Genomic DNA, 27,521 nt, shown 5'->3' with positions numbered 1-27,521 from the left:
CATCTGTCCAATCAGAGTTGTAGTGGCCTGGACTGTAAATCAGAGTTAGGAGGGCTTCTGATAGCTCCTATAGTTAAGGAATTTAGAAAGTGTGAGTTTTTTGTAGACTTTGGAATTTAGGAATTTGCCATACCAGCCAAGCTGTGAACGCTCAACCAGTAGGTAACTTTGTTTCCTTAATCTTAGAGTCTGTCTTAGTTGGTATAGGGGCATCTATTTTGGTCTTTCAGATCACAGATATTAATACAGATACTCTTGCAGTTTGGGACTGATGTCTATATGGCTTATCTTTTTTGCAGTCTTTAATTTCAACCTGCATTATGTTTATATTTGAAGTAAGAGTCTTGTAGACAGTGTAGAGTTGGGGCATTCATTGTTATCCACTGGGCCAAACAGTTTGTTTGGGGGTTTTTTGAGACAGAATTTCACTCTTGTTGTCTAGGCTGGAGTGCAGTGGCACAGTCTCAGCTCACTGCAACCTCTGCCTCCTGAGTTCAAGGAATTTTCCTGCCTCAGCCTCCTGAGTAGCTGGGATTACAGCCGTGTGCCACCACGTCCGGCTAATTTTTGTACTTTTAGTAGAGACAGGGTTTCACTATGTTGGTCAGGCTTGTCTCAAACTCCTGACCTCGTGATTCGCCCACCTCGGCCTCCCAAAGTGCTGGGATTACAGGCGTGAGCCCCGGTGCCCAGCCAAACTGTTTTTTTATTGGTGTATTTACACCATACACATTTAATGCAATTATTGATATCTTAGGGCTTAAGTTCATGAAGGGTAGTGTGAGGGCGCCATAGTCTCTTGGTCCACTAAATGTTTGCCAGAAATCCCTGACAAGGCAGATTGGTTAATAGGTGAAAAGGCATACCCAATTATTTAACGTGTCTACGTGGGAGCATTCAGAATTAATTACCTAACTTCCCAATGAGTTACAGATACTGATATACCATTTTTAGATCACAGAAAGAATTGGAGCTTAGATTCTGGTAAAACAGGTTATGGGAGGCAAAAGAGTTTGGCTTGCAAAGGTGGCCTTGTTATGTAGGTAAAACTTCCCTCAGAAGAATAGATGGTAAATGTTTCTTTTACGATTTTTAAGTGTCAGACTCTCAATCTCTCCTGGATCTGGGGAAAGGTACAGAAAAGGGAGGAGGCATGGCTGCATTAATGGAGATTCTCTACAGATGTAAAATTTTTCCCATTTAAAACCGTTTTGCACGCCCATTTCTGCCTGCTGGCCAAACAGCAGCCATTTCAAAATACATCAAAGAAATATATTTTGTGGTGAAATATTTTGATTTTCTTTAGACTGGTGGCTTTATAAGAAAAGGAAGAGACACCTGAGGTGACACACATACTCTTGCTCTCTCAACATGTTATGATGCAGTAAGAAGGCCCTCACCAGATACTAATGCCATAATGCCATGCCCTTAGCTTCCCAGGTTCTAGAACAGTAGGAAATAAATTTCTTTTCTTTAGAAGTTAGCCAGTCTGTGGTATTCTGTTATAGTATCACAAAATGGAATAAGTAACTATATTATGATCATCTTACATGACTGATCCTTCCTACATCATACACATATACAAGCCACATTTGGAACATTGCTAGAGGTTCCACTGTCCAATAGAAATGTACTACAAATTATATATGTATTTTTAAATTTTTGAGTATCTTCAATAGTATATTTTTTTAACTTTTATAGTCAAAATGTCATTATAACATGTTTTCAATATGCATACTTATTAGTGAGATGTGTTACATTCTTTCTTCATACTAAGTGATATGGTTTGGATATTTGTCCCTTCTAAATCTCATGTTGAAATGTAATCTGGTTCTTTAAAAGAGCGTGAAACCTCCCCCATCTCTCTCGCTCAGCTCTCACCATATGATATGCCTACTCCCTCTTCACCTTCCACCTAGATTGGACGTTTCCTGAGGCCTTGCCAGTAGCAGATACCTGCACTACACCTCCTGCACAGCCTGCAGAATCATAAGCCAAAAAAAATTACTTTTCTTTATAAATTAGTCAGTCTCAGGGATTCCCTTACAGCAATGCAAGAATGAACTAACACACTAAGTCTATTTCATATTTGCAGCATAGCTCAATCTGAAGTACCCTTTTTCAACTTCACAGTAGCTACTTGTAGCTAGTGGACACTGATTTGGAGAGTGTTCAAGGGTGAATTATATCATGCAATTAACAGAATTTTTTTACTGTTTTTGCAAACCACAAGGCATCAGATTGTCTTGCTTTCTCTACTCCTGGTGTTGGAGTTGTTATTGGGAAACAACTTATTTTCCTCTTATATTTATATGGAATAAATAATCCCCAATATTTCCCTCCCCAATATCTGCCTTTTGTATGTTTTTTAAAGGCAAGTGCCTAAAATTTACTGTTTGAGGCACTTACTGAAAGGATTGCCATCAAGTTGTTTTGCTAATAGCACATGCCAGGCACTTGTTGGTTTGCTTAATTCAAGGTAACTTGGATGACAAGAGTTTTTCTCATCCATGGACCAGTGGCATATAGATTACTGATATTGTGACTGGATGTACTCCTGCTTTCTAGTCTGAGTTTTTGAAGCTACCCTTAATCTTGGTTTCAAATTGTATCTAGCCCTGTACATATCCAGGGCTCTTTCCAAAATGGCCTACGATTTGTTCAGGAAGTTACAATAGCTGTACCTTCTTACCCTTGGTTCCCGACATTTTCTTGGCTTCGAACACATCCAGCATTTTATCGAAGTATTTATCCTTCCTACTTGGCTGGCTTCTTCACTTCCTTTCAGGTCTGAATTCAAATGACATTCTCCTGATGAAACTTTTCCTCCTTATTCCTATTCTTTTTTCTTAACCCCTTTATTTTTCTGCATAGCACTCATCACTTATCTCTACATTTTCACTATGTATTTACCTTATTGTGCACCTCCTCCTACAAGACAAGCAGCACCCTAAGGAAACAGGTTGTCTGCTTTTTCACTGCTATGTTCCCTGCACCTAGAACTCTCTCTGGCACTTAGCAGGTTTTCAGTAAATATATGCTGAACTAATGCTGGATATACACCTCCCTCATGAACTCTCTAACTCCTTCTAATTTACAGTGATCAATCTTCTTTTCTATGTGCTTTTGTATGATATATTGCTCAAAATCTTTATTTTGTATGCAGAATGTGCACTGCTATTTAATCTTCAGGTATGTAAGTCCTCCCTTCTCAGAGTATAATCTCTTTAGGGCAGTATCTGAGATAACTTTTTAACATCTTCATCATGAATCTTGCACCTTTTCTAAGAAAATGAGCCAGTGGTTACTGATGTTTACTGCTATTGTTGAGGGAGAAGATCATTATCATTTTGAAAAGGGAGGTTGAATATTGTGAAGGGAAAAATATCACCAGAGTCAGAAGACTTGGGAAAAGGCAAAAAAGAAACTAAAAATCAGCACTTTTAGTTTCCTCACAGTTTCTCTGCATCAAATCCATAGTTCTGTGACACTATTGGCTTAGGAGCAGATTTTTTTTTTTTTTTTTTTTTTTTTTGTTTTTTTTTTTTTTTTTGAGACGTAGTTTCACTTTTGCTCAGGCTGGAATGCATTGGCGCGATCTCTGCTCACTGCAACCTCCGTCTCCAGGGTTCAAGCGATTCTCCTGCTTCAGTCTACGGAGTAGCTGGGATTACAGGCTCCCACCACCATGCCCAGCTAATTTTTTGTATTTTTAGTAAAGCCTGGGGTTTCGCCATGTTGGCTAGGTTGGTTATGAACTCCTGACCTCAAGTGATCCACCTGCCTCAGCCTCCCAAGTGTTGGGATTACAGGCATGAGCCACCGTGCCCAGCCAGGAGCAGATTTTCTTACACCCATGTCTCTTTTTCCTTCTGCCATCTGTTTCAGTATAAGTAGACCAAAGATACAAGTCGTAGATACCTCAGAAATTCCTGGAATAATTAATCCACCTTCATCTATACCCCATCTGCTCCTATCTCATGGAATATAAAAGGAAAAACAGCAAGATTTCTCTAGGCAATCTCTCTTGATTTTAGGTTCCTCAACGTGAGAGTGAGACAATGGCTGTAATAATACTGTTCGGGCCAAGGAAAAGCTTCCCCTTTGCCCTCCCAAGGTTTACTGAAAATTACTGGCAAAACACAGATTAATTGGAGAAAAGGCATACATATTTATTTCATCACAATTTTACTGGAGATTTTAGAATGAAGACTGAAAGATACAGGGGAAATTGCCCATTTTCATGCTTAGGTTCAACAATATAAACAGCTGTATAGGGTACATCAGATGCTAACAGACTGAGTAGGGAAGTCCCGCAAGGCTTGTGTGTCAAGATTCTTCTTGACCTCTCAGTGCAGCGTTCTTTCCTTCTGGTTATGGGACAAGACCCTCATTTAGAATGCGGGGGTCTTATGACCTACGGGCAAACAAGGTCGGTTAGAGTAATATTTTTAAGTTTTATGGCTGGCTCTGGGGAAAAGGCGTTCTGGTTTGTATAGCCTACCTTGAGGAGGAATTCTGGATTCTATGGCTAGCCTTTGGGGAGAATGGGACTTAGAGACAGGAAAGCGGAAGAAGGTCAGAGAAACACTTTTATGATAATAATCCCATTTTGAGTACTTCTGTGTTATGGAATGTTTGTTCTCTCATTTCCTGAAAGATTCCAGAGACTCCTCATTCAGTGTTATGAAAAAGTTCAGGAAATGCAACTCAAAAGTATGCCACTTTGTTATGCTGATTTCTTTGAACTGAGGGCACCTAGGAAACAGTAAATTCAGGGAGGAGCTTTCTCTGAACTCCTGTTATCAAAAATTTCAAAAATTAAAAAAAAATTCAAAAAGGAATTTAGTTAAGATTCACTTCCCTGGGGAATCTCATAAACCAGAGAAGATTAACTGTATCACAGGAGAGGAGACTGGCGGTTAACACCATCTAAACAGACTTTGTCACAGCTGTCACCTATTCTTTGAAACACCCATTTATTTTTCTCCCGAATCATATACTCTCCCCTAAGTTGCTTACATCCCCTTCTCTTTCCCTTATGAATCAGAGAGCTTATAAGCTTCCACAGCTGGGATTTGAGGTATTCCCTTTTCTTCCCTCCCCCACACCCAACCTTTTTTTTCTTTGAGACAGTCTCCTGGCTCTGTCGCCCACGCTGGAGTGTGGTGGCTCTAACTGAACTCACTGCAACCTCCGCCTCTCCGGTTCAAGCGATCCTCCCACCTCAGTTTCTCGGGTAACTGTAACTACAAGCGTGCACTAACTACCAAGCCGGGTTTTTTTCTTTTTTTTCCCCCTTCTTTTTTTGGTATTTTACTGGAGACAGGGTTTCTCCATGTTGTCCACGCTGGTCTCGAATGCCTGGCCCGCCCTTCTCGGCCTCCCAAAGTGCTGGGATTACGGGAATGAGCCACTGTGCCCAGTTTGAAGGACCTCTTAAATATCTCTTTAGAAATTGGTCGGAGTACACTCCTTTCCAAAACCATGAGTCACAATCCCGGAAAAGCACTAGCGGCTAAAAGTCAAAATAACCAGAACAAAACCTCCACTCATGGTTAAAAAAGGTATTTTGACAAAATCCTAATTGGGTCAATTATTGTTAGCATTCAAGTCGAAGGCTCCTCAAGCCATACTGGGGTTTGGGTCAAACATGAACCTTACACCAGATGGAAGGATTACATGCAAATGAAGGATGAAGATTCTGATTTCCCATTGGGTATTTGACATTAGCCAATGGGAGAATTCCCCACAGCCTACCTCCAGTCAGTATAAATACTTCTCTGCCTTCCCTCTTAACATAGTCTCGTTACATTTTCTTGTGGGTCTTTTTTTCTTGTACCTGAACTAGCTATGTCTGGTCGCGGCAAACAAGGTGGCAAAGCCCGCGCCAAGGCTAAGACTCGTTCTTCTCGTGCAGGTCTGCAGTTCCCTGTGGGCCGGGTGCACCGCTTGCTCCGCAAAGGCAACTACTCCGAGCGCGTGGGGGCTGGCGCGCCGGTGTATCTGGCGGCGGTGCTTGAGTACCTGACCGCCGAGATCCTGGAGCTGGCGGGCAATGCGGCCCGCGACAACAAGAAGACCCGTATCATCCCGCGCCACCTGCAGTTAGCCATCCGCAACGACGAGGAGCTTAATAAGCTCTTGGGGCGTGTGACCATCGCTCAGGGCGGCGTTCTGCCTAATATTCAGGCGGTACTGCTGCCTAAGAAGACTGAGAGTCATCATAAGGCCAAGGGAAAGTGAAGTGTTAACGCTTCATACACTGCTCTTGTTTTTCTGTCAGACAAAATCAGCCTAACAACAAAGGCTCTTTTCAGAGCCACCTACGACTTCCGTTAAATGAGCTGTTGTGCTTTGTATTAGGCAGCCCACACAGATGTTTTGCGGTGTTTTTGATGATTTTCGTGTGGCACTTTTAGTAATTTGTCCTGCAGAAATCTAGATCCATGGAAACCTTTTCAAAAACTCTAGATACGTGGGAGAAATGCCATGCAGCACAAAAAACACTTTTACAGGCAGGGGTGATCCTCGCTAAGTTTCACATACAGCAGTTACATTTTGGAGGAAGGAAATTATACCCATGGGTGCACTCCTTAAGTATTTTTAATGGAAGTGTTAAGCAAAACCCGCATACCCCACATGGTAAAACAGTTTGAAAATGTCACACCATTGGCTCTAGCAATTGATGGCATACACAATTGAGAGCGTACACATTACCACTGAACATTTCAGCATGTGTTTCCCCAAATAAGGAGCTTTTTTCCAGTTTGGGGGATGTTTTGCTTTGTTTTGAGGTGGAGTCTCCCTCTGTCGGCCAAGCTGGAGTGCAGTGGGGTGATAATAGCTCACTGTAACCTCGAACTCGGGCTCAAGCGATCCTCTTGACAGCCGAGTAGCTGGGATTACAGGCGGAAGCAGCCACACCCGGCTAAGGGCATTTTGTTAATTGCCCACACTACTCATGCCACACCCAGAAAAATATCATTTTAAATAAATAACATGCAAATTTCCCTAATCGCCTCCAATATTCCTTAATTTCTTTTTTATATTTTAACTAGAAACAATTGGAGGTTTCCGTGTTGCTTTGTGTGGTTGTAAATTTTAAGACTAGGAAGCTTTTCCAGTACAAGACTTGCCATAGTGTAATAGCAGGTAAGGCGTTAAGAAAATGACGTCAGAGTAGCTACCGTAATGAACAGGAGCCTCTCTTAATCTTCAAACAGGCACAGAGATGGACCAATCCAAGAAGGGCGAGGGGATTTTTGAATTTTCTTGCGTCCAATAGTTGGTGGTCTGACTCTATAAAAGAAGAGTAGCTCTTCCTTTTCCTTCACAAACGTCTCTTGAGGCAAGCTTTATCTGCATATTGCCATGGCTCGTACTAAACAGACTGCTCGCAAGTCCACGGGCGGCAAAGCGCCACGCAAGCAGTTGGCTACCAAGGCTGCTCGCAAGAGCGCGCCGGCCACCGGCGGCGTGAAAAAGCCTCACCGTTACCGCCCGGGCACTGTGGCGCTGCGGGAGATCCGTCGCTACCAGAAGTCGACCGAGCTGCTGATCCGGAAGCTGCCGTTCCAGCGCCTAGTGCGAGAAATCGCCCAGGACTTTAAGACCGACCTTCGCTTCCAGAGCTCAGCGGTGATGGCACTGCAAGAGGCTTGCGAGGCCTACTTGGTAGGGCTCTTTGAGGACACAAACCTTTGCGCCATTCATGCCAAGCGGGTGACTATTATGCCCAAGGATATACAGCTTGCTCGCCGCATTCGCGGAGAGAGAGCGTAAACCTAGTTACATTTTGATCAGTCTTAAAACCCAAAAACCCAAAGGCTCTTTTCAGAGCCACCGAATTATTCCAACGAAAGTAGCTGTGATAACTACGTTTTTGTTAATGATCTTGACAACACCAAACTAAGGACCCCCAGAAAGCATTAGACTATGCTCTTAAGTTCTTTAACAGAAATGTAGTTTAGCCAGTTCTGCAGTGTAGACTATTTGAGATTCTTACGTGTTATTTGGGGAGGAGAAGCTGTATAAGTCCACCTGTCCATCATTCAGGCCTCTAGCTTGCTATGATTGGCATTTTTTAAAACTTTCTAAGGCTAAGAATATAAGGGAAGAACCAGGCAAGTGGTTAACTGGCACTTCCTAGGCTCTTTTGTGAAGCTTTGAAAAGATTGAAAAGTTGTGTCTTGCGACTTCCAATGCCTTCCTCAAAATGCTTAGAAGAATTTTCTCAGCTCAATACATAGTCTCCTAGGTTTTCTCATATATGTGTATATATATTTTTTAATTCATTTGGCTGTCCACATTAACCTGAAAGTTACTCTGGTGCAAAATGTGAGGCAGGGATCTAACTGGCTCTCATCCATAGCTAGCTACCAACTTTTCATCTGTCAATCTGTCGACCAAGCATAATTTTATCCCTTATATATTAATTATTTTATATGTGTAGCTTTGCTTGTAAATAGTCTAGCTGGTTGCATTGCTTTCTCTCCTCTAGGACTATGCACAATGACATGCCACATTTGTTTTCCCACTACTTGTTGCCTGTAGTTATCTATTAAAATCTAGAATTTACAAATTTTAACCATTTTCTTTCTGTTGATCTTGCTTTTCGGTTTTCTGGAGGTTGGGGGTTGAATACTGAAAGAAAACTTATAGGGATGGGAATACTGAATGTAAACAAAAGTAATGTTTAAAATTTAATTTGAATATTTTATATGATTGTAGTTTTTTTATCATACAGCTTTTAGATCACATTTTACAAACTAACTTTATAACAACCACAGATTGTCGAACATTACAACTACTAATTCCAAAGACCTTGCCTCACATTCTTTTTTACAATAAATATTTTTTACACCTAACATTCTTTCTTGGCCTACATCTAGAATGTAAATTGATGTACCATACTAAAATCACCTGACCAACTGTCAACAACAACAAACCACACACACAAAAGATTAAATTTGAATTGCATTGTTTACTTAAATTCACTTGTGTTCCAGCTTTTAATAAAGCAGTGTTTGGTTTACAAAGTAATATTTGCATTTTAAAAATTATGAAAATGAATATGTCTGTGTGTTTTATATTTCGTTTTTCTTGACTCTTATACAAGCGACTCTACCTGGCATAGGCATTTGTTATCCATAGATAGAGTACGTTAGAGATGCCAATGGACTTGGTCTATGCCAAGGTGACTACCCCCAAGCTCTGGGCCCAGCTGAAGGTATTTTGTTTTTTCCAGTTACAGGTGTGCTGGATCTGATGTACAGTGCTTGACTTTTTATATTTTCTTTATATGTAGGAAAAAAAGGTGTTGGAGGTACGGGGTCTGACCAATAGCATAAAATAATAAAGTGATATTACTGTCTGAGGATCAGATGGACTGGGGGTGGTAGCTCAGTCCAGCTGTTCGCTCCCTCATTTACATTCTTTGCCCCCTCCTCAACAGAACAAGGATTCTGCTGTAACTCTTCATTTACAGTTGATACTTAAAGAATGGGCCGGGCGCGGCAGCTCACGCCTGTAATCCCAGCACTTTGGGAGGCCGAGGCGGGCAGATTACGAGGTGAGGAGATCGAGACCATCTTGGCTAACACGATGAAACCCCGTCTCTACTAAAAATATAAAAAATTAGCCGGGCGTGGTGGTGGGCGCCTGTAGTACCAGCTACTCGGGAGGCTGCGGCAGGAGAATGGCGTGAACCCAGGAGGCGGAGCTTGTAGTAGTGAGTCGAGATCACGCCATTGCACTCCAGCCTGGGCGACAGAGCCAGACTCCGTCTCAAAAAAAAAAAAAAAAAAAAATGGATGAAATCCTCATTTGTGAAAGAAAATTTATTGAGCATTTTGTATTCGTGAGTAGTGCAAACATTTTAATATCAGTATATTAAGAATCTATTGTTTTTTATTAGAGGAGTAATTAAGGTGAGATTGGAGACAAAAAGTGGGTGTTGTTTGCAGAATATAACATCCAAAAATAGACCACGGTGGGATCAGGATTCTTTTGAGCTAAAGGCACTTCAAAAACAGCAATTCAAGAAGAGAATTCTTCTAACCCTTTCTTTCTGAAAACAGGAAATAAAACTTCCAATGTGAAAAATGCTCTCCTTTTACCAGGAGAAAAGATATTTTTTCAGCAGAGTCATAGATGAGATAATTTTGCACAAACACAGCAGAGAGTCATAGCCAAGAGGCTTCTATACACAAACAAACCTTGTTAAAATAATCCTATTTTCCTTTAATCTCCCCATATGGTTCACTTTCTCACAATTGCCTCTGTTTAATATGAAAGCATTTAGTTTTTGCCATTTCTTTGGGTCTTCACTTTCTTATGAGGGTTCTCCTGTCCCATAAAATTTACATTACATACATTTGTATGCTTTCGTTCTGCTAATCTGTTTTATGGCAAATTAAATATCAGGTCCAGTTGGAGACCCTAACAAAGTAGAGGTAAAATTTTGCCTCCCTACAACATTTTGTGTGCATTAACTGTTGATTGTTCCCAGTTGTTCAGTTTGTCAGGCCTCTGAGCCCAAGCTAAACCATCATATCCCCTGTGGCCTCCACTTATACTCCAGATGGCCTGAAGTAACTGAAAGAAGTGAAAATGGCCTGTTCCTGCCTTAACTGATGACATTACCTTGTGAAATTCCTTCTTTTGGCTCATCCTAACTCAAAAGCTCCCCCACTGAGCACCTTGTGACCCCCACCCCTGCCAGCCAGAAAACAACCCCCTTTGACTGTAATTTTCCACTACCTACCCAAATTTTGTAAAACGGCCGCACCCCATCCCCCTTTGCTGACTCTCTTTTCGGACTCAGCCTGCCTGCACCCAGGTGAAATAAACAGCCTTGTTGGTCACACAAACCCTGTTCGGTGGTCTCTTCACAGCGACGCGCCTGAAACAGTTAAACAGGGTTTTTCCTGCCCAGTCACCACAAAGTGATGTTATGCTGCAGGCTGAAGTTTACAGCTAATGCTGTTTGTTTCACGGGTCCGTGTGAAGAAATCACCAAATAGGCTTTGTGTGAGCAACATGGCTGTTTATTTCACCTGGGTGTAGGTGGGCTGAGTCCGAAAAAGGAGTCACCAAAGGTGGTGGGATTATCATGAGTTCTTATAGGTTTTGGGATTAGTGGTGGAGGTAAGAGCAATGTTTTGGAGGCAGGGGATGGATCTCACAAAGTACATTCTCAAGGGTGGGGAGAATTGCAAAGAAACTTCTTAAGGAGACTATAAAGTACATAGATCCGTTAAGGTGGGGCAGAAAAAAATCACAATGGTGGAATGTCATCAGTTAAGCTATTTTCACTTCTGTGGATCTTCAGTTGCTTCAGGTCATCTGAATGTATACGTGCAGGTCGCTGGGGATATGGTGGCTTAGCTTGGGCTCAGAGGCCTGACACTGTTGAAGCCTAAAAATCAGTTTTGGTTTGTTAGATTTGGGTGAAAAGGCAAAGATTCTCAGACAAAGAAGTAAAGTTCGGGGTGCATTTTTCAGACTTAAAAATTTAGCAGTAGCCCTTCCAGTTTTTCCAACAAAAGTGATTTACGAATGTTTTCAGGAAATTTAAAACAACAGTGAGAAGCGTGTGTGGAGATTTGAACTACACTCCAGGATTGGCTATAGGAAAGCACAAAGGCTGCTATGATTATGCACCTTGGAAAAGAGAACAAAGGAAAATTTTCAGACAGTTTTAACATGTCACACATGAAAAGCAAAAAAATCTGTCAACACCTTGTACGTTATTACAGGCTATGATTTTAAAAAAAACAATCCTTACTCATACACACATAGTTGCTGCTAGCGATATAGTGTTGGGAGTGAAAACCCAAAAATGAGTTCAGGACAATATCCCAACTCTGGGCAGATTTTTAAAGTAGTAATATCTAAACTTAAGCCATATTATGTAGTATTTATTTCTTTTCCACAGTCTCTGTTCTCATGCCTCGTTCACATCAGCTAATTAAAAGTTCCCTGAGTATCATCATAACCCAATTTACAGAAGAAGGCATGTTTGCAATGTAACATAGCTAACAATCACCCTCTTCTGAATGAGACGGTACAATGTGAAGGACAGCAAAACTCCACCTCCATCCTCTTAGGGCTCTGGCTGGACCAGCAAATTAAATTAATATAAAACGGATTAACAGGAGAAAGGTATATGCATTTATTTAACACAGGTTTTACGTGACACAGGTGCTCTCATAAGGAAATGAAGGCCCAAAAAAGCAGTTACTTATATAATGAATTGGACAAATAGTAAAAGTGTAAAAATGCGCTAAAGCAAAGGCTAGAATATGTAATTGGGTAGAAAAGCAACCAGCAAGTGCTAGTGCAAGGTTTGTACAGAATTCTCTTGGCTTTAGCCTCCCATCCTTGAGAAGAATGTTGCTTTTTTTAAAGTACAGTGAGAACATCTTTCATATGAGAATCTCAGCTACTGCTTCTAAGAAACAGGTCAGATTTCAAGAAAACAGGAGGCCAGAGTGATCTTTTCACACCTGCTCTTTTAAGTACCTTTAAATAGTCAATATGTCTTCAGGCACTTGAAAGACTTAAAAAGGCTACCACTCTGGCATATTAATGAAAGCCCTTAATATAAGCCCTTATTAAAATTCTCAGTCGAGGGTATAGCTTCAGATTCAAATAGCAGTGTCGTAAACGGGAGTGAAAAACTGAAGGGATTAAAAAGTGAAACTATTGTGTTGTCTCTCACAGCCCTTAGGTCACTGCCCCACGAGGGGCGGAGCAAAGGGTGAGGCAGCAACGCCTCCTTATCCTCGCTCCCGCTTTCAGTTCTCAATAAGGTCCGATGTTCGTGTATAAATTCTCGTAGCCTGCTTTGTTTCTGTACTCCTCTCTCTTCAAATCTACGTGACTATGTCTGGTCGCGGCAAAGGCGGTAAAGGTTTGGGTAAGGGAGGTGCCAAGCGTCACCGGAAAGTACTGCGGGATAATATCCAAGGCATTACCAAGCCGGCTATTCGGCGCCTTGCTAGACGTGGTGGGGTTAAACGAATCTCTGGTTTGATTTACGAGGAGACCCGAGGTGTTCTCAAGGTTTTTCTGGAGAATGTGATCCGGGACGCGGTGACCTATACGGAGCACGCCAAGCGCAAGACTGTCACTGCCATGGATGTGGTTTACGCGCTTAAGCGCCAAGGACGCACTCTATACGGTTTCGGCGGTTAATATTTTAGTCAGTTTTTCTTCCAATGGCCCTTTTCAGGGCCGCCCACTCCCTCTCAGAAAGAGCTGTGATCGTATCCTTTCGAAAAATATCTCAGTAGCTTTACTCAGCTACTTTGCCTAGTATGAACAACTACAGGCCGGTTGGGAGAGACCAGGTTCTTAGGTCTGAGCGACTGCTAAAGCAGAAGTCAGTTGAGCAAACGCGGTCTCTGGGATAAGCGGGCTATGAACTTTAATGCTATGGTTTTGACTCAAAGCAACACTGCAGCGCGAGTCCGATAAATGAGTTGTTCAGCTTTTTTTTAAAAACAAATTGCATTATTTGTACGGGAGTCTAAGATACCAGCCGGCTGCGAGTGATTAGGTGGATTAAAATAGATGTCAGGTGTTTCCCAGGCGTATCTGACTTAAGCAACGTCAGCAAGATCTGTACTTTTAGCCTCCCTGGTAACACCTGCCCTCAACCGCACCCCTTCCCGTAGCGCCAGAAGCCTTTACTTCCATTTTTAGTTGAGCTTGGCGTCGTGCTGAGTGACGTCACCTACCCTTTCCCCCGAGTAAGACTGGCAGTTAAAGCTGCTTTGCTATTTTCAGTCCTCAGGCTGGAGGCTATCCTAGGCAGGCTGCCTACGCAGTTTGTAAATTCCCACTTAGTAGACTAAGGGAATCTGTTTTATAAATAAGGACTCACATTTCCTCTGACTCCGAGGTCCGTGGCAGTAGCTATAAAATGGAAGCGGCTTCTGATAAAGGATTCTTCCATGACTCTTGCATAATATTCACTGTACCTGTCAACCCAACAGTCTTCTATTCCTGCCTTAAATTGTAAATTCCAAAACTAATTTTTTTAATTGTGCAAGTTTCAAACTGTACTACCTAGGAAGTGTTTCAAAGTTAGGTGACCAAATATAGAAGTCAGCCAAATATTCAGCATCTTTGATTTAATAACATACATAGAGGGCTACTTCAGCAAAAAAAAAACTTTGTTGTCTGCTTACTTTGCTAACAAGCCTCTCCCCACAGGAGGACATAGTGAATAGATAGTTGAGTAAGTGAGTTCGGGTGAGAGGTCTGAGCTGGAGATAAAAATGTGGGAGACATCAGCAGATAAATGCTGAGACCGGATGAGACGGCTAAAAACTGAAACATAATGTAGTACAGCATTGTTTGCAGTAGTAAATGAGTGGGAACTGTAAAGTTTTCATCAGAAGGGACTAGAGTGTGATCTGTATATCCATAAAAGAGAGTATCTCTACATAGCTCTACTAAAGAATGAGAAAACTGTACTCCACTACATACTCTGGTGTAGTCTGGCTCAGTTCTTGGACTCCTTTTCTCGGCTAACTCAACTAGCCTCACCACTTACAAGCTCTGTGTTCTGTGAAATAGTTTATGTTCAACAGAACACCAAGGCCTAGCTGTAAGTGCCACGTTAACTTCTAGCAATGCCAAAGCCTGTGATGGTGGCAGCTTCTGGCTGTTTCTTATTCCCAGGATGCCTAACCACCTCTCCAAATTCTATCAGTTTGCTTCCACCCACTTCAATCTTAAGAACGAAACATAGAGCTTAAGAAAAATAGGCCCGGCACGGTGGCTCACGCCTGTAATTCCAGTACTTTGGAAAGCCGAGGTGGGTGGATCACCTGAAGTCAGGGGTTCGAGACCAGCCTGGCCAACAATGTGAAACCCCGTCTCTACTTTAAAAAAAAAAAAAAAATTAGCTCGGCATGGTTGCGAGCGACTGTAATCCCAGCTATCTGGGAGGGCGAGACAGGAGAATAGCTTGAACCCTGGAGGCAGAGGTTGCAGTGAGCTGAGATCGTGCTATTACACTTAGGACTGGTAGACAAGAATGAAACTGTGTCTCTAAATAAATGTTTGCAATTATAAACCATCTCCCTGACCTTAAATCTCTAGACTCATATACAACTGCATATTTGATGTATCTATTTGAATATCTAATGGGCATCTCAAACTTGTCCAAAATAAATATGTTTACACATAAACCCCAAGTCTGTTCTTCCTCTGATATTTGTCACATCAATCAATAGAACTCCATTCTTCAAGCAGCTTGGGCCAGGAATTGTGCAATCTTGTTTGTTCTGAGCTTCTTAAAACTTTCATCCAATGCAGTCAGCTCTGTTGAAAATCAATCAGAATACCTTTCATTGTTTCCTCTGCTGCTTCTCTAGGAGCAAGCTGCCATGGCGGTTTGTCTGAACTACCACAGTGAGCCCTAACTGGTCTTTGTTTTCACTTTTAATCCCCCTATCATACAATTTTTTCTCTATCCAGCAGCAACAGTGATCCTTTTTAAAGGTATTATGTCCACTGTCTGCTGAAAACATTCCAGTGGCTCTCCATCACCTTCATAATAAAATCCAGCATCCTTATCATAGCCTACAAGTAAGATGACCAATCATTACAGTTTGCCTGACTCTCAGGGGTTTCTCAGGGTGTAGGACTTTCAGTGCTGAAACTTAGAAAGTCCCAAGCAAACTAGGATGAGTTTCTCAACCTACTTAGGAGTCCCTACTAGATCTGTACTCTGGCTACCCTCTGACCTCATTCTCTTCCCAATTCTTTCTCTTCACTGACCTCCTAGCTGTTTCTGGAATGGACCAAGCATTTCCAGCATCAGCACCTTTATATTTATTGTTTCTCCCTAGAAGGATCTTATCCTGGATATCTGAATAGCTCTAGATCTCATCTCATTCAAGCCTCTCCTCAAATACCAACCTTAAGAAAGAGACCTCCCATAATCATCCTTTGTAAAATAATACGCTTCTCTGCTCATTTAGCATATGGTATATAGCTGACTATCCTCAATAGCATATATATATATAAAATTTCCCCACCTGTAACTATATATGTAACAATATATTTAACAAACAGAACAGGGCTGACACTTAACAGTTTATAGAGATTTGTTGAATGAATGCATGCTTGAATCTTCTATGTAAGTCTCCAGGCTCCCCACTAAGCCCACTAGAATGCTAACACAATCAATTCCCCATCTCTCATTCCTTGACCTGCCACTGCCTGAAGCAATCAGTGTGCAGTTTCTCTTTAGAAAATCTGGGGGGTTAGTCTAGGGGCTGCAAATTAAGCAACATCTTCATTCTGAACAAGGACTGCATGAGTGTTAGGATTGAAGAAGGCCCAAGGTGGTGGCAAGTATGCCTAAGATGAGTATGACCTATCAGCAATGCTATGAGTTAAAAAGGCCAGGCAAAACATAACAGGAGCTAGTCAAGGCTATTGTTACAGCGACTATAGCTCCCATATGGGTAATCTATATCCACACACCCCTCTACATTGACTCTGAAATTCAGGAACGGGAATTAAAATTTGCTAACTTATGTACCCCAATGTCTACAACAATATCTGGCATACGAGATCAATAAATATCTTTAAAATACCAGCTAAGAAAGGCATAAAATGACCCACACTCCATACTAGGCTCATTTTTGCTCCTCATTCCAGGATGCAGCTATGAATTCTCTCCATTGTCAGTTTTAAATTAAACCAAGCTGGGTACTTGTTTTAAATTAAGCCAAGCTGGGTACTCAAGAAATCCTGGATGAAAACTGTCAGGTGGAAAACAGGACCTCAAAATAAAGAGGAATCCATCACTGAAGCTAACATAGTGAGGCTGAAATCAGTCCTCTATAACAATGGTACGGAAAAGAGCACAATGAGAGGCATTTGTGAATATTTACTCAGATGAGAGTAAGATATTTCCCTATTAGGCTAATCTCAAGTTCACATATGTTTTCCAGGCTGAGTTCTGAAGCTAGATGTACTACCGGAACACGTAAGTGCCTCAGGAACATCCTTTAAAACTGTGGCTACAATGACTTGACTGGACAAACCCCAGGCTTAGCACAGGTTTAGCACAGGTGGCCCTTCACAGACCAACATTGCCTATGCTACCAACCTCATGTCCTGCCACCCTGCCTGCATCATTTCTCTCTCTGCATATATAAAAATATGTAAATGTATGTATATAAAGAAATCAGCTTTATTGATATTTAACATACCATAAAATTTGCCCACTTTAGCTACAATTCAATGAATTTTACCATGTTTACTTAGTTGTACAACCATCATCACAATTTAATTTCAGAATATTTCTATCACCCAAATTTCAATTTCTACGTAAAGGGGTAAAAAAAAGGCTAACTGCTGAAGGCCGGGTAACACTGAAAAAAGTGACTTTTCTCTCTAAAACAGAGTTTTAATCGCCCCTGAATTTAGTGTCCTGGGTATTCCAGGAGTCTAACTGGGGTTTCAATTTTCAGGATCTTTTAAATCGAGGCAAAGTGTATTGGTGGCGATAGAGTATTGCTCTCAGTACATGATTGAGGGATACTTAAAAGTCTCTGTGATTTTATTTCCTAATCGCTAAAAAAAAATATATTTTTTTTACTAAAACAGGGTTTTGTCCTTTCTCAATAAGCTTTTTAGCTTCCCCTCCGACTCTCTGGCTTGCCTCAGGAAACATTAGCTTATCAGTTCTGATTGGTTGACAGCTACGAATGGCGCTCACTGATTGGGCAGCGCTTCTCTTTGTCCCTTGGAAACTAACACAAATTTTTAACTCAATGTTTTTTCCCACTCACTCTTCAGAGTTGGAATATCTTTGTTCCCCTACCCATATCTAGTGAGTGGAGGGCAAACTTGCAGTTCCAGTAATCTTTCCTTTCTAGGATGTCAGCTCATTATCATTCATGTTAATTATACATTGAGCATCTTGGCTTAATGGATACAGCTCTTCTTTTGTTCAGTTGGGCGGCCCTGAGAAGGGCCTTTGGTTCAGAAATACAAGCTGTGGAGAAAGCAGCAACCTTAGCCGCCAAAGCCATAAAGGGTGCGTCCCTGGCGCTTGAGCGCGTAGACCACGTCCATAGCAGTGACCGTCTTGCGCTTGGCGTGCTCCGTATAGGTGACAGCGTCACGGATCACGTTCTCCAAGAACACCTTGAGCACCCCGCGAGTCTCCTCGTAGATCAGACCAGAGATCCTCTTGACACCGCCACGCCGGGCCAGACGCCGGATGGCCGGCTTGGTGATGCCCTGGATGTTGTCGCGCAACACCTTGCGGTGGCGCTTGGCACCCCCCTTACCCAAACCCTTCCCGCCCTTACCACGTCCAGACATGACTTCGTAAGAAGTGAACCAAGAGCAAGTGACAGAGAATAGGGGAACCGATCTTTATATATCTACGTTACCCCTTCCCCCAACCCCAGCGCACATAGAATGAAAGCGCGCAGGCGGGAAACGTGACGCCTACAGTCCCCTCCCTCAACCCCTCCTCCAAGCCCCAGGAAGTGGCGGGAGCAGCGGTTGGGGGAGGGTGGGGAGACGGGGGTGGGACCAAGCTGGCTTGACCAATGGCTTATTTTCTTAACAGAGCTACAGGCTTTGAGGAACTGGGTTAAGAATTAACCAAAGAGAGAGAGAGAGAATAGGGGAACCGATCTTTATATATCTACGTTACCCCTTCCCCCACCCCCAGCGGACACAAAATGAAAAGCGCGCAGGCGGGAAATGTGACGCCTACAGTCCCCTCCCTTACCCCTCCTCCAAGCCCCAGGAAGTGGCGGGAGCGGCGGTTGGGGGAGGGTGGAGAGACGGGGGTGGGACGAAGCTGGCTTGACCAATGGTTTTTATTTTCTTAACAGAGCTACAGGCTTTGAGGAACTGGGTTAAGAAATAAAAACCCATTCAGACTCCAGAATTTTTTTAAGTCGAATGTTTTTCTTTTCTTTTGAGACTGAGTCTCGCTGTCGCCCAGGCTGGAGTACATAACCGCGATCTCGACTCACTGAAACCTGTGCCTCCCAGGTTCAAGCGATTCTCCTGCCTCAGCCTCCCGAGTGTAGTTGGGATTACAGGCGCTCGCCATCACGCCCATCGTGTTATTTTATTTTTCGTAGAGACTGGGTTCGGCCATATTGGCCAGGCTGATCCCAAACTCCTGACCTCTGGTGATCCGCCCGCCTCAGCCTCCCAAAGTGCTTGAATCACAGGCGCGTCACAGTAAGCAGCCAAAATCGAATGGTTTTGAAGCCTTCAGTGACAAATATTAAAACGAAAAGTGTTCCCAATACATTCCCTTTCGTCTATAGATTGGCTTCTTACAGCTACTTTACTTGAAAAGGTGGTGGCTCTGAAAAGAGCCTTTGATTGGACCGTCAGAGCTGCCGGAGTAATCACGCCCGCTCTCCGCGGATGCGGCGAGCGAGCTGGATGTCCTTGGGCATGATAGTGACGCGCTTGGCATGGATGGCGCACAGGTTAGTGTCCTCAAACAGCCCAACTAAGTAGGCCTCGCACGCCTCCTGCAGAGCCATCACAGCAGAGCTCTGGAAACGCAGGTCTGTTTTAAAGTCCTGCGCAATCTCACGCACCAGGCGCTGGAAAGGTAGTTTGCGAATCAGCAGCTCAGTGGATTTCTGATAACGGCGGATCTCGCGCAGAGCCACAGTGCCGGGCCGGTAGCGGTGAGGCTTTTTCACACCGCCGGTGGCCGGAGCACTCTTGCGGGCTGCCTTAGTAGCCAACTGTTTGCGTGGCGCTTTGCCACCAGTAGACTTCCGAGCAGTTTGCTTAGTACGAGCCATGACAAGAAAACAACACAACGTAATAGCCAACACTAGCGCAAATACGTCCGCGAGCTTCTCTGCTATTTATAGTAAGTAAAGTACAGTGATTGGATGATAAAAGACGCTAAATATGACGTTACAAGCTCTGGTTGGCCTATCTTTAAGCCATCAACAATCGTGCAGTTTCACCGGCTACTATATTCTATTCCAACTCTACAGATTATTATTTTTAAAGTGGTATTATTATTATTATTATTTTATTTCACTTTTGCTTTGTTCCCCAAGCTGGCTTTAACTTGGGCTCAAAGGATCTTCCCGCCTCAGCGTCCGGAGTAGCTGGGATTACAGGGGAGCGCCACTACGCCGGCTTGTACTTTAATTTTTTCATCTGTTGTCCTCTTATACATCTGGTTTTCATAACGTGAAGGCTGTGTTTATTTTCCATAAAACAAGGCATTGATTCCAAAGGTATAATTCTCCAATTCTGTATAACCTTCAGCTCTTTAGGGGGGGAAAAAAAAGAGGGAATCCTCCTCTCCGGAAATGTAGCCTTTACGGGAATTTCTGAAACCTTTCACAAGAATTGCATTCCTTTGTAATACTTTAATTGACTTAGTAGCGACATTGAAATCTACAAAGCATCTCAAACATAGTAGGATTACACTATTCCTCATAGAAACATTTTCTATGAGACGTGTTTTTCTTGATTATGCTCTTTGAATCCTAAACTTGCAGTATTCTGCAGCTTTTTTGTTTTCTAAGCCTAGGTGTACTCTGCCAGTCAATAAATGGCGTTTCTCCAGCACTGCCGCCAGGTACTACTAGCTGGGAATTGTTGCTCTTGCGGAGCAGGAGGTGGACTTGGCCCAAGAGAAACTGGATGGTAGTCCGCAAGGAACATAATTTAGCACTGCCAAGAGCTAATGCAATTATTTTAAAAGTCTCAAAACACTAAAAAGTGGATTGTGACCTTTTAAAATTCACAGGAGACAGGCCACATTCTATCTTTTGATTGGTTTAGGCTATTTTCTTGAACAGCCATTTAGAAAGCAGATCTATCATCCTTTATTTGCATGGAGCGTTCCCATTTTATTTGAAGCCAGTTTAACCCAATGGAAACAAGGGAGGCAGAACCCATTATTTAAAGTGGAAGCTCCTGAATCAGATAATTCGGAGTATTTCCTTTTTAAAAGTTGCGTTTTTTTCAGATACCTCGCTTATTACATTAAGAAAGGTTTATATCTTTCATAAAGGGTTTACTTACAAAAACCTTCCAATTTTGTATACCTGTGTTTCATAACTGACTAGCCGTCAAACCAAGATGTATAGTTTCCAACTGTTATTTTCCAAATTTTAAGAAATTACGTGAAATATTTGAATGTGTAATTGAAATATTGAATGTGAAATATTCCTACGTCAATAAAATGGACGTAGGAAGCACTGGTAAAGAAGATGGGTACAATAGTTATATGGGACCACTACATTATTTGGTTGGCACGTTGTTTGAAGAAAAAGGGGAAAAGCTCAGGTTACTTGCACAGTTCAGACTTATTTGAAAACTACAACAGCACGAACGGAAATAAGACCGCATTCCCTCACTCTCCGCTGTGCTAGGGGGTTATCCAGAATAGGACTGTAGAAGTGGATGTCGATTTAACAGTTTTTTGTTCTGCCGTTAGCTGAGTCTCTGATTGGCAATGTGAGATCGTTTTAGCTTATTGATAATTTGAAATGCTCTTAACAGCCACAAACAAGCTAAAGAGAGGTTACCATAAAATCTTATCCCCAGGGTGTGCTTACACTTATCGTTTGTTTTCACACTAAGGAGACTTAACTCCCCAGCAGAATGCCTGTCGGGGAACCGGTTTCTTGGACCCAGCAGCCTTTCGCAGGTTTGTGAGGCCCATAAATCTTTGCTGAATAAAAGAATGACTTGACCATGTCATGGTGCGCTGATTGCATGTGCTGACATGGAACACAGGTTGTAAACCTTAACACCCATTTGGGGCATGTTGTATGGATGAAAACGGCATTGGAAATTCCTGAAGTGCATCCCACATTGGACTGTGGAAGTAAGTTGCAAGTGCAAACGTTTCTACACTTGCAGTTTGAGTATTAATTGCAGCGTTAGTGAATTCTGGTGTTGTGTACGATTCATTCTTCTTTGATGTGAAAGGTATCCGCGAGACACATCGCTCTAAAACATTGCCAGAAAATGTAATAGAGTTGATGACAACTAGCCCTAACACGGCCTAAAACCCGCACTTTCCTCTCCCTCCCCAACTATTCAAAACACTGTATTTTACATTTCTTGCAAATTAAAACAAACATCTCTGGCAACGGACCTCTAAAAATTTCTAATAAAACTCTTTGGATGCTTGTGGGGCTGCATTTGCAAACCGCTCCCCATCAACCACCTCCCTAAAAAAGAGCTGCTTTTTGAGAGACAAGCGGCACCCTCTGATGTTACTGGGCGGGAGTCGGCCTACAATTTCCTTCACAATGAGGCAATCGGAGCGGCTTTTTCGGTATGTTTGCTTGCGTTGAGGGGAGCAGGACCATAGGCCCTAGAGGTCCCCAGGTGCTCTCTGAGACTGGGCGAAACCCTCTGCAGCGCGCAGGGGGCGCTAGGGTGCGAGGGGCGGGCACTGACGGGCACCAATCACTGCGCAGTCCCATCCTATAAATAGGCTGAGTCGGGGCCTTTTATTTCGCATCCTGGTTGGTCAGGTTTATACCAGTTTACTTTGTGTGCTGTATTAGTCACCATGTCCGAAACGGCGCCTCCCGCTCCCGCCGCTTCTGCTGCTCCTGAGAAACCTTCAGCTAGCAAGAAGGCAAAGAAACCTGCTAAGGCTGCAGTGGCCTCTAAGAAAAAGCCTGCTGGCCCTTCCGTGTCAGAGCTGATCGTGCAGGCTGCTTCCTCCTCCAAGGAGCGTGGTGGTGTGTCGTTGGCTGCTTTTAAAAAGGCGCTGGCGGCCGCAGGCTACGATGTGGAGAAGAACAACAGCCGCATTAAGCTGGGTATTAAGAGCCTGGTAAGCAAGGGAACGTTGGTGCAGACGAAGGGCACCGGCGCCTCGGGTTCCTTCAAACTCAACAAGAAGGCGTCCTTCGTGGAAACCAAGCCCGGCGCTTCAAAGGTGGCTGCAAAAAGCAAGGCAACGGGTGCATCTAAAAAGCTCAAAAAGGCCACGGGGGTTAGCAAAAAGAACGTCAAGACTCCGAAAAATGCTAAAAAGCCTGCAGCAACAAGGAAGTCCTGTAAGAGTCCCAAAAAACCCAAAGCTGTAAAACCCAAGAAAGTAGCTAAAAGCCCTGCTAAAACTAAGGCTATAAAACCCAAGGCGGCCAAGGCTAAGGTGACGAAGCCAAAGACTGCCAAACCCAAGAAAGCGGCACCCAAGAAAAAGTAAATTCGGTTGGAAACTTCTACTAACCCAACGGCTCTTTTAAGAGCCACCTACACATTTCAGGAAAAGAGCTATAGTACACAGATGAAATTTCCCAAGCAAATGCATATACGCCCTCATTTATATTAGAATCACTTGAAGAGTCAATAGGAACTTTTAACATAGGTTGAGTAGTAAATTCTTGCCAGATGAGGCTATCAAAGATAGCAAGGTGAATTCAAATGCACCGAGTTAAAGTCGAGTTTTAGATCACCTGTTTTTTTGTGTTTTTTTTTTTAAGTAGCCCGAAGTCCCGCATCTCACGACCCCAAGCTAATTAGTCATAACTGTAACGAACCAAGGTTGAAGCCTAGTCCCAGGCTTGAGGCTTTTTTATTATGCAACGTTAAAGTGCGGACATTGCGTTCTTGGGTCAATATTGCTAAAGTAGTCTTTTCCGAAATTGGGTGGTCCTAAGAAATGCTTCTGGGATAGTTGGCAAAATTCATGGTTTAATCACGCCCTCTCCGCAGGAGTGGCTAGCGAGCTGTCTGTCCTTGGGAATGACGGTGACCCTGCTGGCGTGACTGGCGCCCACGTTGGCGTCCTCTGAAAGCCCCGCCAGGTAGGCCTAGCTCGCTCGCTTTCTGCAGCGCCATCATGACAAAGCTTTGAAACGCAAAATGCTCTTGCTTTGCGCAGCGCCTTACCATGGGTGCACTTACGGGCTGTCGACTTGGTTTAGGCCCTCATCAGGACAAAGGAGCTTAGTTGCAATGGAGTTTTAGACCTGCAATTCTAAAGCCCTTGCTCGGTTTCTCTGTTTTTAGAAACAGTAGCGCCCTGATTGGATAATATTTGAAAATTACTGTGCTTAACTGGATCGTGTTTCATCAATCGTGCAGGATTTTCAACCCTGGTGGAGCCCACACATTCAATACTGAAGATCCTTTTCTCAGAACTGCCCCTTTAAGCTTTTGCAATTTTAATTCTGGGGTTCAGATTTTAATAACTGAATTTTTTTGTTTACATCTGACAAAAAGAGCATATAATGAGCCAAGTTTACTCACTTAGTGCAGCTCAATTCTAAAAGTTTATGTTTGCGCGTGTGCATATGAGTCAATAATTACTTGTATTTTTCAAACGGTCGGTCTTTTTTCAATTGTTTTGCTTAGCTCCTTCCATCGTCTAAAGTCAGGGATACAGGCACATCACATCCCTGTTCCCCCTTCCTCAAACTAATATGTAGCTACCTGTTTTCCTTTAAAAAAAAAAAAAAATTCTTACCTATTTTTGTGAGAAATATACATGTTTTTCTTTGAACTAAGTGTTTTACATACACCTATCTATACACATGCATAGTCTTTTGTTTGTTTTCAAAAAAAAAAAAAAAAAAAAAAAAAAAAAAAAACGTTATCTTTTGAGACTGGGTCTCAGTCTGTTGCCCAGGCTGGACTGCAGTGGCATAATCACAACCCACTGTAACCTCCAACCCCCGACTCAAGCTATCCTGCAACCTCAGCATCCAGAGTAGCTGGGATTGCATGGACACACCACCACGCTGGGCTAATTTTTTATTTTTATTTTTTGTAGAGATAGTCTCACCATATTGTCCAAGCTGGTCTAGAAATGGCCTCAAGCGATCATTGGCCTCCCAAAGTGTTGGGACTACAGTCACTGTGCCTGGCCCCGTATGCATAATTGTTTTGTCTTTTGATTAGGGTTATTAATTTAAAAAACAAAAAAGGGTTGGGTGCAGTGGCTCACGCCTGTAATCCCACCACTTTGGGAAGCCGAGTGGGCAGACTGCTTGAGCTCAGGAGTTCAAGACCAGCCTAAGCAACATGGTGAAATCCCGTCTTGACAAAAAATACAAAAAATTAGCCAGGCCCGGTGGCACGTACCTGTAGTCCCAGCTACTTAGGAGGCTGGGGTGGGAGGACGACTGGAACCCGGGAGGTAGAGGCTGCAGTGAGCAGAGATTGTGCTGCCACTGCACTCAAGCCTGGGTGACAGAATGAGACCCAGTCTCAAAACAAAAATAATAAAAATTTTGTACAATGATGTTATATACATTTCTGCATGTTGTTATTCATCCATTTCTTATTGATAAGCATTGATGTTTCCAGTTACCACTGCTCAACATGGTGCAATTGAATAGAATTCCAGGGCTGAGATTGTTAGGCTTTAGGTTGTATTTTGTTATTTTATTTATTTAGACAGATCCTCACTCTGTCGCCCATGATGGAGTACAGTGGCATGACCTCAGCTGCAACCTGCGCTTCCTGAGTTCAAGCGATTCTCATGCCTCCGGTCTCCCAAGAAGCTGGGATTACAGGCACCTGCCACCGTGCCTGACTAATTTTTATATTTTTAGTAGAGATGGGGTTTCACCATGTTGTCCATACTGATATCAAACTCCTGACCTCAAGTGATCTGGCCACCTTGGCCTCCCAAAGTGCTGGGATTACAGGTGTGAGCCATGGTTCCAGACCTGGACTTTGTCTTCTGTTTCATACCAATTGTAAGTTGGGAGGTCTGTGGTTCCCAATCAACCTTAGGTTAGTAATTTGCTAAAAGGACTCACAGAACTTGCTGAAGCTGTTAGCCTCATGCTTACAATTTATTATAGGATATATAGCTTATTATATGTCATTCCTATGCATGTAAAATTATACAACTACTTTAAAAAAGATTTTAGCATTTGACCCAACAATTCCACTCTTAGGTATACAAACAGCCAAAGAGCAGATATGTGTGCTCATATATACCAAGACACATACACAGCAAAATTCATTGTTTGTAATAGTTGAAAAGGGGAAACAACTCAAGGAATACAAATTAAAATCAGCTGAGGAAAGAAACACACAGGGCAGTATTATGGATCGAATTATATGCAGATCTCCCTTGTCCTCAGAAGATATGTTTAAAGTCCCAGCTCCCAGTACCTCAGAATTGTGGCCTTATTTGGAAATAGGATAGTTGTAGATATAATTAGTTAAGATGAGGTTATATCATAGTATGATGGGCTGGTGACTTATAAGAAGTAGTGTGTGTGTGTATATATATATATATATTTAAATAGAACTAGTATTCTTCTAAGGTGGTCACGTGAAGACAGACACACACAGGCAGAGACTGCAGTTATGCAGCTGCAGGCCAAGGAATGTCAAAGGTTGCCAGCAAGTACGAGAAGCTAGGAAGAGTCAAGGAAGGATTTTCCTACAGACTTCAGAGGAAGCAGAGATCTAATGATACCTTCATGTCAGATTTCTAGCTTCCAGAACTGCAAGAGAATGTATTTGTTGTTTTAAGCCACACTAGCTTCTGGCTCTTTGTTACAGCAGCCCTAGGAAACTAATATAGGCACAATCCAGGCAAGTTCCAAATATAAGCTTCCAGTTGTCCTCTCCCAGTAATATCATGAACAGTACTACTTTCCCAGCATTAATGTGTGACAATACACATGAAGGACAGAGCAGTCCCCACTTATGCACAAAAGATATGTTCCAGGATCCCCAGTGGATACCTGAAACCATGGATAGTACTGAACTGTTTTTTTCCTACACATACATAGCTATGATAAAGCTTAATTTATAAATTAGGCACAGTAAGAGATTAATAACAATAAAATAGAATTGTTAATAATACACTGTATAAAAGTTAGGTGAATATTTATTTCTGAAATTTACCATTTATTATTTTTGGACTGCAGTAGACCACAAGGAACTAAAACCATGTAGAGACTAGATACAGGATAACTGTATCTGCCAGTCAAGGAAACTCACCCACCCGAGCCTCAGTGTGCAGTTTTAATGGCCTGCCATGGTTGACTGCTCACATGGCTGATCTTTTAGTCTACCTCCACAGGTAGAGCTGACACTGTGTGGCTGAAAGTTCCTATTATAAATCACATTGTTGACTGTGTGGTGGTCAAAACCTCCAGGCAAACAAAGACACACTTATCAGGGAGGACATTTCAAGGCTCTAAAATTCATCTCCCAGTAGCTGAGGGCAAAGGCTAGACCTCTTTTTGGGTAATATTAATTTTTTTTTTTTCTTTTTTTTTCTTTTTTTGAGACGGAGTCTTGCTCTGTCGCCCTGGGCTGTAGTGGAGTGCAGTGGCCGGATCTCAGCTCACTGCAAGCTCCGCCTCCCGGGTTTAGGCCATTCTCCTGCCTCAGCCTCCGGAGTAGCAGGGACTACAGGCGCCCGCCACCTCGCCCGGCTAGTTTTTTGTATTTTTAGTAGAGACGGGGTTTCACCGTGTTAGCCAGGATGGTCTCGATCTCCTGACCTCGTGATCCGCCCGCCT

At 42.7% G+C, this 27,521-nt stretch overlaps 5 protein-coding genes across 5 annotated transcripts; 4 read left to right on the top strand and 1 right to left on the bottom strand.

Moving 5' to 3' along the window:
• Positions 1 to 5,808: 5,808 nt before the first annotated feature.
• LOC104663585 (histone H2A type 1-B/E) lies at positions 5,809 to 6,324 on the top strand. Its single transcript, XM_010364863.1, has one exon. It carries the CDS (start codon positions 5,854 to 5,856, stop codon positions 6,244 to 6,246), a length of 393 nt encoding a protein of 130 aa, XP_010363165.1. The 5' UTR covers positions 5,809 to 5,853; the 3' UTR covers positions 6,247 to 6,324.
• A 1,017-nt stretch (positions 6,325 to 7,341) lies between these two features.
• Positions 7,342 to 8,590, top strand: LOC104663575 (histone H3.1). The gene has a single exon (XM_010364852.2). It carries the CDS (start codon positions 7,375 to 7,377, stop codon positions 7,783 to 7,785), a length of 411 nt encoding a protein of 136 aa, XP_010363154.1. The 5' UTR covers positions 7,342 to 7,374; the 3' UTR covers positions 7,786 to 8,590.
• A 4,295-nt stretch (positions 8,591 to 12,885) lies between these two features.
• LOC115896857 (histone H4) lies at positions 12,886 to 14,799 on the top strand. Its single transcript, XM_030928482.1, has one exon. The coding sequence runs from the start codon at positions 12,892 to 12,894 to the stop codon at positions 13,201 to 13,203; it is 312 nt and encodes a 103-aa protein (XP_030784342.1). The 5' UTR covers positions 12,886 to 12,891; the 3' UTR covers positions 13,204 to 14,799.
• A 3,201-nt stretch (positions 14,800 to 18,000) lies between these two features.
• On the bottom strand, positions 18,001 to 18,447 carry LOC104663570 (histone H4). The gene has a single exon (XM_010364842.2). The coding sequence runs from the start codon at positions 18,364 to 18,366 to the stop codon at positions 18,055 to 18,057; it is 312 nt and encodes a 103-aa protein (XP_010363144.1). The 5' UTR covers positions 18,367 to 18,447; the 3' UTR covers positions 18,001 to 18,054.
• A 4,060-nt stretch (positions 18,448 to 22,507) lies between these two features.
• On the top strand, positions 22,508 to 23,286 carry H1-1 (H1.1 linker histone, cluster member). The gene has a single exon (XM_010364926.2). It carries the CDS (start codon positions 22,583 to 22,585, stop codon positions 23,228 to 23,230), a length of 648 nt encoding a protein of 215 aa, XP_010363228.1. The 5' UTR covers positions 22,508 to 22,582; the 3' UTR covers positions 23,231 to 23,286.
• Positions 23,287 to 27,521: the final 4,235 nt, after the last annotated feature.

Source organism: Rhinopithecus roxellana, chromosome 4, assembly GCF_007565055.1.
Source record: "Rhinopithecus roxellana isolate Shanxi Qingling chromosome 4, ASM756505v1, whole genome shotgun sequence".
NCBI lineage: Eukaryota > Metazoa > Chordata > Mammalia > Primates > Cercopithecidae > Rhinopithecus > Rhinopithecus roxellana.
The sequence above is the reverse complement of the archived record's forward strand: the minus strand, read 5'-3'. Positions and strand labels throughout refer to the sequence as shown.